Here is a 20447-nt window from a genome sequence, read left to right as displayed (position 1 = left end):
AATACCTCATTTTAATATCTAAACCATTGAATTAAAACTTACCGATATCCATTTCATGCCAGTATAAAGGGTAGGACCCGGCGTCCTCAAGACAAAATGTTATTAAGTCCTACCCTCCTGCAAAAGAAAGTTAGAACTTCTATATATCATATGTATATATTATATTAGGTATTCAAAAGTAAACCCAAGCACACTCGTATAAACAAATCAATTTCTCTTGTCAATTACTCAATTACTTTTCTTATACACCCACCCTTTAGTACCTACTCCACGATTTGCACTTCACACATTTGCCAAATCACACATTCCTGTGTGCCTCTCTCCCACCGAATACCACAATATCATAGCCATCTCTGGGCTTTCATACACATATTTCACAGCCTCTTTGGGCACAAAAACTCAGGTCATTCATGGCACATTCAATGAATACCTTAGGTCATTCCCGCCACATTCAAGGAATACCTATCATATCACTAACGGGCCATTCATGACACATTCAATGAATGCCTTGGGTCATTCCTGCCACATTCAAGGAATACCCAATCCTACATTCCCGTACACTCAAGGAATACAACTAACCCGCAAGGCGAATACCTTAGTTCCTCTTTAGGGCAGTCAACTACAATCTGGTCATTCATGGCACATTCAATGAATACCCGGGTCATTCATGGCACATTCAATGAATACCCTTATATAACACTAACGGGCCATTTATGGCACATTCAATAAATGCCCACCTACATATGACATCATCAGTCATAAAACTCAATTCCAAAACTTGAGGCGTGGAGAGTTCTAAAAGGGTGCGGTAAATTTTGTTTACGCATTATTGAAATTTATTTTATATATCATTTTAGAGAACGAATGAGTATCTTGATTCTTGTATTTTTGATTTATGCGTTATTAATTTCAGGGATGTCTTAGTGTCATAACGTTGCATATCATAAAATACTGCAAAATCACATAGTAGTTAATACACATACACACGTATATATAGAGGTCTTAGCCTAAAATCAAGTATGCTAATAGTTCTAGACCTATCTTAATAACCCAAATCATAATCCGAGTTAAAAGGTCAAATTGGGTCAACTGGTCAAAGTCAACCCTGGTCAAAGTCAAAGTCAACCATCATGGTCGAAGTCAAAGTCAACCATCATGGTCGAAGTCAAACTGTCGTTTCTATATTCAACAGGTTCATGGTCATAGCCATGGTTCATGGCTAAGGTCAAAAGTGCATGGCTCATGGGCTCATGGTTAAGGCCATAGTTCGGACCCAACTGGCCAAACCCAAACCTTAGAACCCGAAAGTCCAAACATGTAAAGACCCAGAAAGATCTATTTTAAGTCCAATGGACTGGCCCAAGCAATATCAGAAACGGGCCCAAAACAGTTAAGTGGTTCGGTCCAAAAACTTTAATTTAAACTGGCCCAAATTAAACAACCAAAATCGGGCCCAAAACTAAAACAAAAGAAATACAAAATGGCCCAAAGACTTAAACCAAATTGGTCCAACTTAGTTGAACTGGTCCGGCCCAAGCCCCAGGCCCAAACCGAAATCCCTGTTCATCATCTCCCTCCACCTACAGCAGCCCAAATCCGGCCACCACCACCTCCACACAACCACCAATTTTGACCCACCGATTTTTCTCCTCAAGAAAACCCCTCCAACTTTAATAAAAGCGAAAATCGAAAATCATAACATCAAAACTCTTCTAAATCTAGATCTACAAATGGCGACCGCCATTAATGCTTGCTACAAGCTCTTACAGCCCTCACTCGACAGCCCCACACCATCCCACATCAACAACCCACTAAATTTATACAAAAACCGTTCAAACGATTGTAAGAATGCATAAGTACCCAATTCCCAGTAATGGCAGTAACGCCATTAACGATGGCTCAAGTTTTCTCCAAGCTTCCCTGCCCCCACTCGACCCTCATCAGTTCAACAGCACACGATACAACCAAATCACAACACAAAAACAAGTTCAACCCGCCGCCCTCAGTACGGTTTCACAACCACCATCCGGATGGTTTCAAACAAAAAGCTGGCGCTTCCTCGACGCCATTAAGCGCGCTATTATTCGTGAGCGAGCTACCACAGTCAAAACCACAACTATAATAAAAAGATAGCCAGTTCATGGAGCTCAAGGCCTCCATTAACAGAGTTCAAGCTTGAACCGTTCCAACGGTTTTAATCAACGGTTCAACAGTTTAACAGTTTAACCAAAATATAAAACAGAAACCTATACATCGATATACGAAAACTATAACTTTCGGTGAAATAGCAAAATAGCTACTCACCTGTCTTAACAGCTCCACGAATTCCTCCGAGTCCGAGCCGTTGCGCTCCACCCTCCAGAAATCCAGCTTTAAGCTCTGCCTCCATTTTCATTATTTTATTATCTTCAAAACCCTATTCTCTAGAACAATGTGTTTATATACTTGGGTCCGAAACCCAAACCCAACACCGACTCGGGCCCAAAACCAAGCCCACGTATCCCGAGTCCAATCCGACGAATTTTTAAAATAAATAATTAAATTAATTAATTAAATAGAAAAATACGTATATATAAATAAAACACAGGGTGTTATATAAACCTTCCTTTCTAAACTTTTGAGTACATTTAGTACCAATCATATCAGGACACTAAACCCTATTACCATAAACATATACTACAATGAATCTTTTTCAACTTTCAGGTACCCTAAGAAGTAGGTCCTTTTTCATATGTGACTTTCTAAGATTAGCACTAATATGGTTTTTTATTGTCGGGGAAAATATGACTTACCTCTCCTCTTCTGCAAATTTAATAAAAGAAAAGCTGAATCTTTGTTCTTTAGTTTTCTCTAATGCTTCATCATCTCCAAATAAGCCATTTAAAATGGGGACCTCGAGGAAGCAACTGATCTGTGTGCAAAATGCTTCTCTTATAATTTTCTTTTTGTGAAGCAACAGAACTTCAATACATTGAATCCATTGCTTCCTTGATTTGAGCAAGATATCTTCAGTTCCATGCATAAGCACCCTAGGCAGAGTTTCCACACAGGCAAGTTGAACTTCTTCTGATGACTCATCATAGAGAAGATCGAAAAAGAGATATTGTATCTTCTTGATTGGCAAAGGTCTATTGAGTTCGACAATTTTCCGTGTTTTTTTTTTTTTTTTTTTTTTTGGAGTTTGTGAGAGAGTTTGGGGGTTTTGTTGGGGTTAGATTCGGGCACAAAAAAAATAGCTCTCCCTATTTTATTGTAATTAGTTTTGCCCACGTGGACACTCTCAAAACTCTCCCTCAATTGATGAGGGGAGAGCTATAATATATATATATATAGACTTCTCCTGACGCTCGAATTTTAGTCATCGTATTGGTTATGGTAGCAAATGTTAAGCAATCTCAAAAGCTCGAGCTATCAAGGAGGTGAAAAACCAATTACACATCCAAAATTCTGGCATTATCATTTGTCCGCACAGAGAGGACCCAAGTTTGGTATCCCCATTACACATATGTCTGCGTCTACTCTGTCTTGAAATAAGACCGCAAGACCGACCCCACATCAAATATTTTACTTTCTTTCTTTTAGAACATCGACTACAGTTAGGGCATTCCGAATGCAAGTCACTTTTTTTCACCTCCACCTAGGACTATTTCTCCTTTTTACTACCTTTGTGCATAGCTAATAATTCGCCGTTTAATTTGCAGAATTATTCACTATTATAAGGATTCCCATATAAAACGAACAAGACGGAAAATATTTGAAAAATGGCCGTTTAATACACGAATTTTTTGGACTGAGCTTATTATTGCGGAATTATAATGTCCGAATGATTGAAATTAAAAAAAAAACAGGGCTTTTATTGTAAAAATTGGAAACTGGAAATGGAAACTCTCGTACTTTAATACTTGGAAAAACTCAACGGACTTAAAAAGTAGAGATGAAAGAACCCCTAAATTCTTAGACTAAAATTTTGAAAAACATGTGTTTAGTTTTTGAAGGCTTTAAGTCATAGCTAGAAACATAGATTCCACCATTTTTTAGTTTTTGAAGCCATAGAGTTGAAAATCAAAACTCAAAAACAATCTTGTTTACCAGGAATGGATGTGTTGGTTGTACATTTTTAATTTTATTTGTGTTAGTAATAGTAAGTAGAACCAAAAATTTGACATTTGTATTATTTTTTTCATGAATAAAATTGGAAAAATAAAAATAAAAACGTTATATACTTATATATCAAAGTTTTAAATGTAAAATATATAGCCGAATTTTAAAGAAATGCATTCTTATTATACCCGTTTAAAATAGCATTTTATTGGATCGAATATTTAAAAATATTATTGTTAAACATTTCGAATCTTGGGCGAATAATTTCCGTATCGAACTTTTGTCGTCCATGAATTTACTAGTTATGCCTTTGTGGTGAAAAACAAGAAAATGTTGCCCAATGCAGAGGTGACTTTAAACCTCAGACGGAATGTTTTGATTCCGTCTGAATATAAAAACAAAAAAAAGGGGCGGATAGAATGAAAAATCTCATTAAAAAGAAAAAAAAAAAAAAGTTGAAAAAACACGCTCAGACATTCTGTCCGAAAAAAAACCCAAAAAATATAAAAGAACACACGAGTTGTGACTTAGTTATAAGTAACCATTATTGTCACCCTCAATTTCCGTTCATAGTGACTTGCATGGCTATGGGTTTTTGAACGTTTGCTGATTAAAGGAATCAGACTCGGTCTAAGTCATCAATCTTAACTCACGGCGTTAGTTGTTTGAGTAGTTCATAGATTATCAGAAGACACTCGCACCAATTTGTATTTAGGGCAATCCACCATGTAGAAAAAGAATCATCTGATCACTAGAAAATTTTCAGACCTGTATGGCCATATCAGATTATCAGGCCTCTCTAAGTCACAGTTACAAGTCATCTACATTGCTAATCTGCCAAATTTGACTGGGAGTACATATATGCAGGCAAAAACTAGTAAAAACTAGAAAAAGAAAATAACAAATTGGGTACATATATCCCATTTACCAAGGAACCGTGACATTATAACTCAAGATACACTTAAAAAGTAACATCATATAGAATTTTCTTCTTTTTTTCCTCACCAAAACTACTACACATCGGTTTCCAAGTGTTCCCAACATATCCAAATTCCGTAAAAGAAAGTGAACTAGAACAAAAAAAACAAAAAGGCTAACTACCCTGCAATCTCCAACGATTAGTGCGCTAAATGGGGAATCTACGTACACCTCTCAGCTCACGAAAACTGCCAGGTAGCTGCTTGACATTATCAAAAGTTCCACATAAACAGTCTGATTCAGAGACCAAAGAAACCGAGTTCACTTGCTCTCTCCTTCTCAAATGTCTCAAAGTACTGATAGATGATTGTGACAGCAAGCAGGATTCCTGTGCCAGAACCTATTGCTCCCATGAAGTCTGCCAAGACCGTCAAGGCGCCAATACACATGCCTCCAAAAGCTGCTGCTGTGGGTATGTAGCGGTTCAATTCCTTCTGCAAATTTGACTCTCGGTGTCCAGGCATCACCATTTGTTGCTCCTGCAGATAAACAAAGGAGGAAATAAGACTAACAGCCAAAAATGTTAAAAATTCAAACCAGTTTTATTTTGATGATAATAAAAATGTGTTTTGAGGACACACTTTCAATAACTAAGAAAGCCTTGGGGAAAAAACTTAAGCAAGCAAACACCCAAATGTAAGCTTTACATCCAAACTTTTGCACAACACACACACATGTACTGGAAGGGTGACAGAATCAATAACTTACATATTGTAATACATATTATAAAACAATTTCGTATAGCTAAGTCCTGTAAAAAGATGCTCAAACTAAGTAAACGGTACTCAACATGGAAGATGCAAATTACTGTCTTTGCACATTACAAGAGCAATCTATTTCCCAAAACATATCTCACCAACCACCACATGATGTTTGTCAAACAGAAGATCCCTTGTCTAGAACTTTAATTCGGTTGATAAGTTATGGTAGAGCAAATACATCATACACTAGAGTGCCAGAAAATATCAAATAACAAATATGGGATGTAAGAAATCTAAGAAAAAAAAAATACCTTAAGCTGCTTAGCTACATCTCTAGCAGAGGAACCTGACACTTCAATCCAAGTTTTTGAGAACAGAGCACAAGCTGACAGCATGAAAACAAGATAAAAGAGCGCATGGAAAGGATTTGCTGCCATATCCGCCAAGCTGAAGAGTAAAAACATAAAAAGATCAACCACCAAACCGGGATGATAAGCACATATGTCTTCCATCTAATGGACAGGATAACATTAAAAAAAAAACAAGAGAGGGAACGTGGGGAGTTCAGTTACCTAGATGGAGCAGTTATGTAGTATGCAATACCACCAACTGGGATGAACTGGCCACCTGAATATTCAGACTCCTTCCACTTACCAAGAAGATTAACAAGGAAATTTCCACTATACCTCCTGTATAGCAGCTGCACAAACAAACATGATATCAAACATTTTGTGCTATTTAGGAAATATGAAATTTTACCTTCAAGTTTCGAAACTGCATACCTGGGAAATGAAGTATAGATTGGACACAAGTGCAGACTGTAGAATGATGGGCATGTTGGAAGTGTAGAACAATTTGATTGGATATGAACCTTGTTGTCCACGTGCATTCTTCGACCTCACAGGTAAAACAACACGGAACCCTTGGAAGTATATAACAATCAGAAATATCAAGACTGTAGCAAGTAAATTCGTCACGTTCGGAAGGTTTTGTCGATAGAAAGCCTCCCGAAGAGCCCGAACCTTGTCTGTCCGAGTAATAAGGAGATGGAACAAAGCAATAACAGCACCTTCGAATTCAGCACCTCTCCCACTGTTTATGGTTGTCGGGCTGAATGCCTTCCAAATGATGCTTTCACTACAAGGAGCATCATAAAACATGAGCCCCCACCTTCAAAGGTTTGTAAACATAAAAGCTATAAGGAAAATAGAATTGCTTACCAGATATTGGTTGCTATAAATAGTGAAATACCAGAACCAAGGCCATAACCTTTCTGCAAAAGTTCATCAAGACAAATCACAATGATACCGGCAAAGCAAAGCTGAACAATGATGAGAATAGCATTCCCAACTCCGAGTTGGTTGACACTGCCATACATTCCAGACAGAACATAGGCGACGGCCTCACCAATAGCTATCAAAATTCCCAACAACTTCTGAGCTCCATTCCTGGAGGACCATACGCAAATGTCAAACTTGAACACTATAATGCAACAGACCATACACTGAAGATGTAACGGATAGAAATACAATTACAGAGGCCCATTGGTCACAACCCACAAGCAATGTACCAAAAAAATACATTTAGACAAATTTAGACTGATATAAACTTACAGAAGAGCACGATCCTCTCGGACACTGTTGTCCACCTCAATGATTTTCGAACCAGCCAAAAGTTGCATAACAAGTCCAGAAGTCACGATAGGAGTGATCCCAAGTTCCATGACAGTACCACGATTGGATGCAAGAATGACACGCATCCAATAGAATGGATCTGCACCCGTTGTCGAGTGTATGCCATACAGAGGTAGCTGACTGCATACAAGGAAAATGAAAAGAGATATCACAGTGTATATAACCTTCTCTCTAAAGGGTACCTTCCGGTCAGCGCTCTGAACCTCTGGCAGAAATGACAAAAACGGTCTAACCAAATGCAAAACTCTAAATCCTCCTCCCATCCTAACTTGCCCAAAAGTTTATCCAATCTGCATACACGACAACATTAATTATTACCCTAACTATTTAATCTTTTACCAAAAGAATACAATTCATAGCTGCATTGCACATGGTTTACCGACTACAATCTATTATATCTCAAAACATGCTTGTCTAAACAGGTTATTGATGTTAAATCACACTTTTATTACAAGATTTAATCTCTAATCATATCATGTTACCTCCAACAATAAAAAAAATAAAATAAAGTTAGCAATTAAATATCCAAATTACTAGCACAAATGATTCATCAATATTTACACAATACCTAATTATACAAACAGATCTACAACATCAATATCAGATCCACATCTCGAAACAAAAAACAATAGATCGATCTCGTTTTAAAACAACTAAATCTTGAAATCCAGATCTATAAAATAACAAACAGAAGATAATCTGATCTATATAAAACTCTCTCAAGTAATAAGATTGAAAGATTTCAGATTCAAAAAAAAAAAAAAAAAGGCTTACCCTAAAAATAGAGAAACACAGAAGAATCGTGTTTTTATTTTTCCTTTTTGTGGCTCGTCTATAAATCTCACTCCGTTCTTAACGAGGACAAAATGAAGTATTGTTTTCCAAATGTACCCTTTCGGTGGAGCGTAGAGTAGTCTTTTTAGGTGACGTCAGAAGTCGGCCACTTGCCAATGGGCCCAACTGTTACCAATTTTGACTTCTCTTGATTTGACTGATGTTGACGCACTTTTCTTGAATGACATTTTATTTATTTATTTATTTCCTAGAAATTAACCCATGGCTACGCCACTCACGCTATTCATTTTTTTTTTATTAATTAAATTAAAAGCTACAAAAAAAAAATACAAAAATCTAATAACTATTATTTACAAAATTAATATTGAGTGCTTATGGAGGGTGTATGCTACTTAGATTGTTTTGGATTAGAATGACCTTTGTTATATAAATATATGCATCAAATTCATTCATTTATCAGAAAATTTAAGAAGTCATTATCCTATCAAATATTATATTTTTTTTATCTAAAAAGATCTAGATTCAAATCCTCACATACAATGAAGGGTTCCTTATTTCCTAACCATATGTATAAAAAGAAATTGAGAAATAAACATCAAAACTCAAAAGTTACGAAATACACCTTCTCTCAAACTAAAGTAGGACTTCAGGATACACGATATTAGTTGTGTGGTTTGAAGAATCAGAAAGGAGGATGACACTGATTCGTTTTGAAGAAGTGCATCTTGATAACGCCACATATAATTGTTCATGGCTAAATACCTGGTTTCGCAAATCAATACCAACGTACTTAACAGACTGCCCTTGTGATTTGTTTATCGTCATTGCAAACGACAATTGAATTGGAAACTGTCGTCTGGTCATTTGAAATGGTATTTCATTAGTCGAAGGCGTTAATGATATTCTCGGGATAAAGCGTACATTCCCTGCTTTTTCTCCAGTTAAGATTAGAACTTGCACCACATGTGGCTTTGTGCACACAATCATCAGGCGCATGCCGTTACAAAGTCCATCTGTTGGTGCTATATTTCTCAGCAACATTACTGGGCATCCCTTCTTGAGAGTAAGCTTGAATGGAGGCAACCTAGAAGGATCGAGTGAGTTCAAGTACTCTGTCGGATAGCTATTTGCATTTCCACTATCAACAACACTGGCAGCGCCTAACTTGTCAGCACCTAAGCAAACAATTTCTTCCCCAGGAAACATATCTAGTGCAGTTTCATTTATAGTGTTAACATCATCGTTGCGTGCTGAAAGGATAGTCCACTCGGTCAAATAATTTGGGTCGACTTCATCGCCCCACTTTAGGCCGGGATATACATTATTTAGCAAGTCATGAAGATTGCTACAATTTTGAATCTCTGACGGCAATTGAACACTTTCTTCTGGTTTCATTCTAACCTGAAAATTTCAAATGAGAGCATATGAGATGAGTGATTGTGTATAATTTAAAATGGTCAGCAAAAAACATTATTTTTTTCAAGAAATTAAGTAATACATCCATCAAGAAATTGGAGAACAACACGTTCTCTGGCAAGTCACTATCTAATCTCATATTTTGCACCAAAGATAAAACATTGATGTGTTTCCAGAGTAAAGACCTTCTCAATGATTGATAAATCATAAAATTTAATAGTTTAGTCTACCTACGAAATGAACGATGAACTCAAAACGTAAGTAAACTAAAACTAATTTAATGTGTCTATATTTATCAAAGTTTCTACTCTCAATTCTATCGAAATAGTGTGGAGTAACAAATTCGTTCCACTCCTAGATCTCTAGCATAGAATGTTTTCTAGTCTAATTAATCGGTCTTAAGTCTAATGAGAGTTTTACGAAGGGTGTTATACTATGATACCTATATGAAATTTATTATGTTGAATTTAACTACGAATGCTACGGAAATATAATTGTTTTTAAATCTAGATAAAGGATTAGAGGGGAATTGAATCCACCTCGAATCCAACTTAATAACCTAGCATAGATTCTTGTATCTCGATTCTTACGTTCTTACGGCAAGAAATTCGAGTTCTAATCCCTAGTGTTCATGGCATTTCTACCGAATACTAACTAGCATGTGAGGTCGTCCACCCATTCTCATGGCGAATCACGACCTTCTAGATTTGAATAGATTCTACAATGCTTCTACACTATACCACTAAGTTTTCATCAAAGCTTCATCAACCCCTCTAATGGAGGTTTTAGCCTTGAGTCATCAAACCATCATTTCCCATTGAATTATAACTACACATCATATTAAAATTCTAACTTAACTAAATTAACTAACAATGTTTCAATCTACTTAAACTACGAAATGATAATCAACAAGAATTAAAACTAGATCTATAAATTGAGATGACAAAAATCGAAATTGAAAAAATAACTATTTTATTTATCTAATCAATCAAGAACAATGATTCAAATACTTAATCTAAAACAAAAATTGAAAATGGAACTAAAACTTAATTAATCTACTGAAAACTAGATCTAGAATTATCTATATTGTTTTAGGTCTAACTAGCTACCATTAACAAAGAGCTAAACTTTGGTTTTTATACTCTCAGATCCAAAAATCGTGCATGGGCTTGGAGCCATATTTTGGGCTAGAGAATCAGGCCCAAAACCCAATTCTTTCAGTCTAAAAAGGCCTCTTCAGCTGCAGTTGGCTTCAACAGACTTTTCGTCCACTTCTGCTCCTCTGATTGGGTCAAGGCTTAGACCATTGGAAAACTCTTTCCGAGCCGGTCGTTTTGACATAAGGTAGGCCCAATTCGAGGTCCGAGTCCAAAGATACGGCCTTTGGAAGTTTTGCTGACTTGTGTGGCTGTTTCTGCCCGCGTCGACTTTTCAGCTTTTGACCGGGCTTTAGAAAGGCTTTGTCTTCTTGAATCTTGGCCTTTAATCACGGAACTCCTTAGTAACTGACCTTTGCTCCTTTATCTCGCTAAAGTGGCACATTTCTACACAAAATGGACTTTGAAACCTGAAATGCATAAAAACACGTAATCAGTGTTAACTCTTAATTATTACTCACATAATTGGTCTAAAAGTATGATCATTCTAGGGTTAAAACTACAGTTTTGGCTCTTATCAAACTACCCCCAAACAACATTTTGCTTGTCCTCAAGCAAAGATGAGAAATTAGAATAAGTGACCAAAATGGAGTTCTATCTACTCGTTTATTTGAGTCGATTGTATTGACCATATGCAACAAGGCCTTAAACCACTAGGAATTCCCTAGTGGACGAGTTATAGCCTCATGAGAGTTTTCCAGTGAAGGTACTCACAAACTTCATCTATACTACAACGACTAAGAAATAAAACTATTGTTTCCTCATTCATGTCCCAACTATCTATACATCTCACTAGCAAATGAATAAGAATAACCAAGTCAAAAACCTAAGCTAATATATGCATAATAATCAATCATCTATGATACGAATATAAATACTATGAGTAATACTATGAAATGCCTAGCAGGTTCGTTTCTGAAAACTCGGAATAGCGTCCTTAAGTAGGTCCTCACATAAATGTCAAGGCGAAAACCACTCATTTTTTTTCCTCTCAAGTTTCATTACTCCAATTAATGCAAGTGGGCACTTTACCTTACAATCTCAATGACAATAAGGAAGCCGGAGTCGATCAAACACATCTGCCACTTACTATCACACTAACCTATTCCTAATTGAGCTAGAGGTCTTTATTAGGTGTTGCGGGGATTAGGAGATGGTTTAAGAAGGAAGGAAATGGATATTCGAAAGGACAAGTCTGAGATAGTAGAGTCTTCATATTATGTAACTTAGAGAAAACCTTGTTATTTACTTTTGCTTCTACGCTTTGTTTCCATCCTTAGCCATATATTTTTTTTTTTTGGCTTTTAACTCCTTTTATTCTATTTTTTTTCGGAGTTTTTATTTTATTTCTATTTTTCTTTTTCTTTTCTTTGGATGGGAACTTCTTTTCTTTATTTTCTGAAGCAATTAACTAACTTTTGTTTACACCGGTTTTTCTCTTCTTCTTTCTTCACTCATTCTATTCTCAGACTTATTCTAGATTGGGTAGGTTGATTTTTTTATTTTGTTCTGTTTTTGTAACATGGTAAAGGATTTGTGGGTTATGAAAGGCTAAAGAAAGGCTCAGAGGGGCGACTAGCGGAAAATAATTCATAGGTTTGAATTTCTAGCTATATCGATCCAAAGAGGGCCTAAATTCTCGCTTAGGATATGGCATAGTGATCAAGCAAGTGGACGTGTGATTTCTCTATCCGGATTTTACTTCTCCCTTGTGTCATTTCTCAAATGTTTATTTCATATAAGGCTTTTAAAGCTATATTCTCACGGGATTTGTAGAATAAGTACTCTAGCCTAGCTTTTCGAAAAACTTATCGCTAACAATCATAGATACTCATGTAATATATTTATAGATAGATGCAAAGATTATTACCTACATATTAACCTAAGTTTCTAACAATTGTTCTGATGCAAAAGCTACGTGAGACTTCTAGATTGTTAAGAGCATAGAGAAAGAAAACAATACCAATATTCCTAAGTGTATAGCATAAACTTATTTATTTATATTTTTAAAAAAATTTAACTTGAAAACAAATGCATATCATACATTTTTATATCTTAACATATGCCTTAATTACACGTGTTTCTATGCCCCCCAAACAAGAAGCATGCTTTGTCCTCAAAGCATTTAAATAAAGAGGATAGAAAAATACCATGGAAACGCGTGAAATTCTGGGACATCTGCAAAACAAGGTTAGAACATACTAATATAGGAAATAAAAATACTGATGCAACTCTATAAGAGTTCCACCCATTATGGGGTTAACAGTATTAAATTTGCTTGGGACATAAGCGCATAATAACAAAACTAAAAACTTACCTTATCTCCCCGCTTTTAAGCATCCTCCTCCTCATTAAAGAGATGAGGTTCCTTCGCATCCCCGCCAAATCCATTATAACTTGCCAAGCTTGCCGCCATTTATCATCTACTAATGCTAACCTGTTAAGTGTTATTATGTCCGATGGGATGTACGGGGCTTACCAAATGAGGTCGCACTCGCCATCCCGCCAAGTCATTATTCGCAATGAGCGAACCACCCAATTGGTGGGTCTCATGACTTCAACCCTTTTCCAATCTGTGAATTGTGCACGAGAATCACAGTAAACAACTACGCATGATGCGGCTTACCAACACAGGCATAAGAAGATACTTTACGCCTCATGGTTTGGGCTCTCTTAAGACTAGCGATTAAAACCCGTGGGATGTCATATCGGCGACGTCCCTCAGCTAAAGCGAGGAAAATGTCACCAGCAGTACTGTTTGCAGAAATGAACTGCCATTCCCCCCAAAATATTCATCGGGATGAATAACATGGTGGTGCCTACGTTTAGGGAAAGGCTACCGCGGCAATGCTATATCGCCGGTCCATTACTCGAAATACCCTCCCCATAATACTCATGGAAATATGTATAATCATAAAGATATGCATTATCGGTCATATATGCCCATGTGTGAACGAGGATCGTATTGGTAATCCGAAAACTAAAGCGACCACATTTTTATTGAATTGATGTGTCGTGGTCATCGACTACGACGGAGAATTCTTGTTCTCCATCCCGATTACAATATAATTTAACGTGGTCGTAGAAATAAGCAAGAAGTAAGTGGTGAATATGAATCGTCATCACTTACCGATGATGGCGTCATCCTAATCGCGGGATCCCGTGGCCGGAACCAATGTCCATAGGTCTCCGGTTTCCAACACGCCTTCGAAGACTATTCGTATATGACTATAGGAGATGTCATCTCAACGACTCTTTGAACAATTCCAAAAATCCGGAATGACCCTCTAAAATTGGAATTTTCCGCGCTCATTGCGGTAGGCGTATGCTGCGCTCGTTTAGAAGCGCCGGTCATTCGTGGGTTTTTGCAATTACAGGTGTTTGAAGTCGCGCAAAGGAGGTCGCTGGTCGCTGCCGGTTTAAATTTCCGAAGTGTAAAGAAGGCAGCGCCTTCGTAAGAATCTTTGAAACAGAAATTTAGAGGAAAAAGAAGGAAAAGCTTGGAGTGAAAGGTGCGGGATGATGGTGTGGGGTGTATTGTGGTTTGTTAGTGTAGAATGAAAGGAGTTTAAATAGGTGCTGGGCTCCCAAAACGAATCGGCAAGTTCCCAAATTGTTTTAAGGCAATTTCCGGAAATAGAAAAATTCCAAACCCGAAAACGGAAACAAATCATTTTCGTGATTTTCTAAAAATCCTGGTATCTTTCATACTGGATTTAGAATAGTAACTTCTAAACTCCCCTAGATTTCATGCTACCACCACACAAATCATAGATATGCCAGTATCGGCCAAATTCTCAACCTTTCCTCCAAGACTACTTTACCGCGGATGATCATATAACGAATTATGTTCGGTATAAATATTACCACCCCCAAACAAGTCGGGAAGGTGGGATTAATGATAAAAACAAGTAGTACTCGAAATTAACCAATTATATTAAAAATAAAATTTAAATCCAAACAACATAAAACAAAGACATTAATATTTAAATTTAACTACTTAATTAAAATCCAACGAATAAAACAAAATTATGAAATAACAGCGAACACAACCTGACGGTGAACACCTAGTTATGTGATGAAGATGGACCCTGAGATGGAGATTGGCTTGAACCATCTGTCCTTCGGCGACGACGCTCATGCCTGTCGGACTCGGCTAAAACAGAGTCCTCCACGGGTGGCATGCGTTGTAGCATCTCTATTCGGAACAAGCGTTGTGCTTCCATCTCAGTCCTGAGTACTGCATACTGGGCTTGTTGATGCTGGTGGATAGTCTCCATGTTAGACAGGATACCGTCCTGAACTCCTTCAAGCATTTCAAGTCTCGTCTGAAGGTTCGTTTGCTTCTTTCGAATTACAATCTGTCTATCGCGGATATCTTCACAAATACCATAAACGCAACGCAAGGCAGTTTGCAATACTTGCATGCGTTCTAAATTAGAACTACATTTATCTAATGCATCATCATCCAGACTTGTCATATCCTCCCTTTCATCCTCCGACTCAACTATTTTTTCTTTAGACAACGGCCAAGTCTCTTGGATGCAATCCATATAGATACTTGCATTAGAATGCAATTTGATCTTAATAGGAGCAGATCTTGCGATAGCTCTAAAGGAGAGCATGATCTTAGTGATCAATACGGGAAGAGGCGCCAAGCTCTTCCCCACTCCTCGAATCACATTAAACATTAAATCGAGGATGCAGAAATTATACTTATTTGTTTGCAAAATCCAGAGAACGTCTGCGCATATCATTGCGGGCCGATATCACCGACTTTGTCTTTCCCCGGGCGTTCCTACCAATCCACCGAGCTATAGCCATTGATTGGTTCTCGAGGTTGATTAGCGGACGAATGAGATGTCGGATTGTATTCACCCTCCACGACAAGTATCCTTTTCATCAAAGCGGGAACTCCGGTATACTAGGATTCCCCGAATTGTCGCTACTGTGTTGCTTTCAAAGCGTAATTCCCTACAGATTCACCAACAACCGCCTCTCCGTTACTTCCTCCTCGTTCCTCGCTACCTTTATGAAAATCATATCCCCCTCCAATTCTCGCTTCTTATAAAAATGTTCTACCAAATCATAGTGATAGAACTCCTCAGTCGAGTACCACAGTCCGTTCCAATGTCTCCTAATCATCTCCGCGTCGTAAAATGGCGCGAAGCTATCGGACTCAAACGCGTGCTCCGGCAAAATTCTTCGTCATAGCGCCATTGAAGTTTTTGAGACAACTAATGGGGTTGTAGACTGTGGGGGAGGCGAGTTTGAAGAAAAATTACTAAAAACAACGGTGGTGGCGGTAGTTACTCGAATTGGTGGCTGTTTTTCGGAGTTGGGGTGGTGGCGGTAATGGTTTAAAGAAGATTTTAGTTGGATTTGATTATCTTGGTGTGGGTGTAGTTAGGTTTTCTTCTCTCTCCCTTTTTTATTTATTTTTTATTTTTTATTTATTTATTTATTTTTTTTTTTTTTTTTTATTTTGGTGTTTAAGGCTTGTTTTACTTGATAACCGGCGGGATTGAAAAAAAAATAAAGAAACCGTGCGTTTTTTTTTTTTTGGGAAGGAAGGAGACTGACGACGCGTCGCGGTTTTGGGCCCCCAATTTTTGAATTCGAAATTTTTCGATTTTTCGCAATTTTAAATTCAATTTGCCGCCGTTCTTCGCCCGATTTTGGCGAATGAGTTATGGAAATGATCAGTAGAGAATTTCCAATCCAATGATCCATAAAACACTCAATTCCAACCATGGGTGACATATAAGAGGGTGGAAAAACGCCTCGAAGTGCGTGTGTGACGTCGTTTATGCGAACGAAGGAAATCTAAGTTTAGATTACGTCAACCCAATTGAACTACCAGTAATGGGCCTAAGCAACACAAATGGAAAGTTCGAGCAATCCAGATGGAAAAACCGATTGCCCACCCCCAAACAAATTTTTAAACACAAAATTTGTTCTAACGCGGGTCGTTTAAAGTAAGATTCCCAAGACTTGTTGGATTGCTATTTCTATGATTAAGATTTTTTTTTCTTATTATTTATTTTTTTTTATTTTATTTTATTAGTTTATTATAAGTAAAACGAAAAACAATAAATACATAATTCACCCCATAGAGGAACATGACTCAAAAACCGAGAAAACATGCAAAAGTGGAAAACGTGAATTATGTTAACCGTGGACTTAGGTTCCGGTACTTACGAAATGAAATTTAATAGTTTACCTACGAAATGAACGATGAACTCAAAACGTAAGTAAACTAAAACTAATTTAACGTGTTTATATTTATCAAAGTTTCTACTCTCAATTCTATCGAAATAGCGTGGAGTAACAAATTCGTTCCACTCCTAGTTCTCTAGCATGGAATGTTTTCTAGTCTAATTAATCGGTCTTAAGTCTAATGAGAGCTTTACGAAGGGTGTTATACTACGATACCTATATGAAATTTATTATGTTGAATTTAACTACGAATGCTACAGAAATATGATTGTTTTTAAATCTAGATAAAGGATTAGAGGGGAATTGAATCCACCTCGAATCCAACTTAATAACCTAGCATAGATTCTTGTATCTCGATTCTTACGTTCTTACGGCAAGAAATTCGAGTTCTAATCCCTAGTGTTCATGGCATTTCTACCGAATACTAATTAACTAGCATGTGAGGTCATTCACCCATTCTCATGGCGAATCACGACCTTCTAGATTAGAATAGATTCTACAATGCTTCTACACTATACCACTAAGTTTTCATCAAGGCTTCATCAACCCCTCTAATAGAGGTTTTAGCCTTGAGTCATCAAACCATCATTTCCCATTGAATTATAACTACATATCATATTAAAATTCTAACTTAACTAAAATAACTAACAATGTTTCAATCTACTTAAACTACGAAATGATAATCAACAAGAATTAAAACTAGATCTATAAATTGAGATGACAAAAATCAAAATTGACAAAATAACTATTTTATTTATCTAATCAATCAAGAACAATGATTCAAAGACTTAATCTAAAACAAGAATTGAAAATGGAACTAAAACTTAATTAATCTACTGAAAACTAGATCTAGAATTATCTATATTGTTTTAGGTCTAACTAGCTACCATTAACAAAGAGCTAAACTTTGGTTTTATACTTTCAGATCCAAAATCGTGCATGGGCTTGGAGCCATGTTTTGGGCCGAGAATCGGGCCCAAAACCAATTCTTCGAAATCAAAAGGCATCTTCAGCTGCAGTTGGCTTCAACAAACTTTTCGTCCACTTTTGCTCCTCTGATTGGGTCAAGGCTTAGACCATTGGAAAACTCTTTCCGAGCCGGTCGTTTTTGACATAAGGTAGGCCCAATTCGAGGTCCGAGTCCAAAGATACGGCCTTCGAAGTTCCGTGACTTGTGTCTTTGTTTACGCCCGTCGTCGACTTTCAGCTTTTGACCGGGCTTTAGAAAGGCTTTGTCTTCTTGAATCTTGGCCTTTAATCACGGAACTCCTTAGTAACCGACCTTTGCTCCTTTATCTCGCTAAAGTGGCACATTTCTGCACAAAATGGACTTTGAAACCTGAAATGCATAAAAACACGTAATCAGTGTTAACTCTTAATTATTACTCACATAATTGGTCTAAAAGTATGACTGTTACAGGGTTAAAACTACAGTTTTGGGCTCTTATCAGTGATGCACCTACAATATCCTCACGTTCACCTTGTGGTACAACTGACAAAATTTGTCGAAAGTCACCGCCTAGAAGAACAGTGATTCCACCAAATGGTCTTTCATTGTTACAAACATCCCGGAGTGAACGGTCAACTGCTTCAATACAAAATCTATGCTGCATCGAGACTTCATCCCAAATTATCAGTTTTGTTTCTTTAAACAGACCTGCTTGGAGCGAATCCTTTTTGAAGCCGCACATAGAGTTCTCCAACACATCAAAAGGAATAGAAAAAGTTGAATGAGCTGTTCTACCACCATCTAATAAAAGCGACGCAATACCAGATGAGGCAACTGCAATCACAATATGTCCTAGATGACGATATTTAGCTGCAATTGTATTATACACAAATGTCTTTCCTGTACCTACAGCTCCATTTAAGAAGAAAATTCCCCCTGCATTTTGCATGACTGAATCAACCACGGTATCAAACGTATGGCGATGCTCATTGTTAAGATCATCAATGTTACGGTTGATTTGTTCATCTTGTAAATCAAACTGGAGTTGGCGTTGCTCCCAAATTAGTCTATTTCCAATCCCTTTGTTCCATTGTTTTAGTGGTCGGGGCATCGGGGGAAAGTCTTCTAGAGTTTTATTTTTAGATTCCATGAGGAACTGGTCCAATAGATGCAACCCGTAATTTGTCACCTGCAGTAAAATTGTGTATTAATAATATAATATAGGCTACATAAAGGAGGCATTAATATAATATCTATCACCTGCTCTTTTGATGGATTAGGAATGTTGAAGATAGTTCGTAATTTGTGTGCTAGGTAGTCACATATACTTATTGAGAATCTATCCCACAACAAATGTGGTTGCATTGGATTGCATTCCAACAGAATAATGCCGAACAATCTCCTTAGCTGATATCTAGTATTCATTATCGCCGCTTCTTCTAAACAATATATCCACTCTCCATCATCTTCAAGAAGTCCACGTGCAACACACGCAGCCTTGAATGTTGGATGAGGAATACCTTCAAATTTGAGAAGATCCTCAAATGATGTTGGGCCCTTTACGATGGTCAATAGTAGACGCAAGTAAAACCTCTCTCCCTCGTTGGGCTTGGCAAAATACATCCTGCCAATAGCATAACCACTGCTTCTTTTAGTCCATACCTTTTCTGTTTTGTGCCAAACAAAGTGCTCGGGGAATTCTTGGTAAGTATAGGCCCGAGCATCTGGATTTGAAGCACAACAGTCGAAGAATAAAGTGAGACTCGACTTTTGTCGTTTCGCCCTCTCAAGAATATTCTCCATTGGTTTCTTAGGGTTGAACACAACATGATGCATACCTGGCAACAAATCATAACTTAACAGTATGGCATTCCAGTATAACTTAATAGTATATTGATGAAAATTGTTTAATCAAGTGTTAAATACCTGGCAAGTGAAAAGATAACCTTACAACAGTTGGAAACTCTTCATGTAAGGAAAACCCAAATAGCCACCAAGCTGCTTCTGGTGGTCCAATATATCTGGCATCAATGTATTGTTTAATCTCATTTTCGCCGTCCAACACTATTGTTGTTCTGTCATTGCCCTTGTAGATGTACTTAACACATTACAATCCTGCACACACTTCGACATTAATGTGACAATTAAACATCCTCACCAATTGTGGATTATATGGGACAACGTTCCTATTGTCAACCTCTTTGTCTTTCACCATATAGACACGTCCCGTGTTGCGGCGATATAAAGTGGATAACCGTCTTTTTTGTATGGTTGTCGTCTGTAAACTCATGTGGAAAATGCTTTGTGTACTTGCCATTTTCCATACACGGTGAGTTCATATTTTTAACACCACACGGTCCATGGATCATACAACTCTTTATTGTATCAAAGAGCAAGGGATCCTTATCTGGGTCGGGAAATTCTGCAGATATAATTC

The 20447-nt window shown here is 37.3% G+C and overlaps 2 protein-coding genes across 2 annotated transcripts; both read right to left on the bottom strand.

Moving 5' to 3' along the window:
* Positions 1-4999: 4999 nt before the first annotated feature.
* LOC147524780 (uncharacterized) lies at positions 5000-8432 on the bottom strand. The gene is made up of 7 exons (XM_086604296.1): positions 8249-8432; positions 7394-7764; positions 7001-7228; positions 6563-6917; positions 6353-6480; positions 6092-6227; positions 5000-5558 (listed from the first exon to the last, which is right to left on the bottom strand). The coding sequence occupies exons 2-7, from the start codon at positions 7735-7737 to the stop codon at positions 5319-5321; spliced, it is 1431 nt and encodes a 476-aa protein (XP_086460422.1). The 5' UTR covers positions 7738-7764; positions 8249-8432; the 3' UTR covers positions 5000-5318.
* Positions 8433-8902: 470 nt separating this feature from the next.
* On the bottom strand, positions 8903-20327 carry LOC147524779 (uncharacterized). The gene is made up of 5 exons (XM_086576412.1): positions 20169-20327; positions 19937-20096; positions 19271-19848; positions 18525-19199; positions 8903-9670 (listed from the first exon to the last, which is right to left on the bottom strand). The coding sequence occupies exons 1-5, from the start codon at positions 20325-20327 to the stop codon at positions 8903-8905; spliced, it is 2340 nt and encodes a 779-aa protein (XP_086432538.1).
* Positions 20328-20447: the final 120 nt, after the last annotated feature.

Source organism: Coptis chinensis, chromosome 1 (assembly GCF_015680905.1).
Source record: "Coptis chinensis isolate HL-2020 chromosome 1, ASM1568090v1, whole genome shotgun sequence".
NCBI lineage: Eukaryota > Viridiplantae > Streptophyta > Magnoliopsida > Ranunculales > Ranunculaceae > Coptis > Coptis chinensis.
The sequence above is the reverse complement of the archived record's forward strand: the minus strand, read 5'-3'. Positions and strand labels throughout refer to the sequence as shown.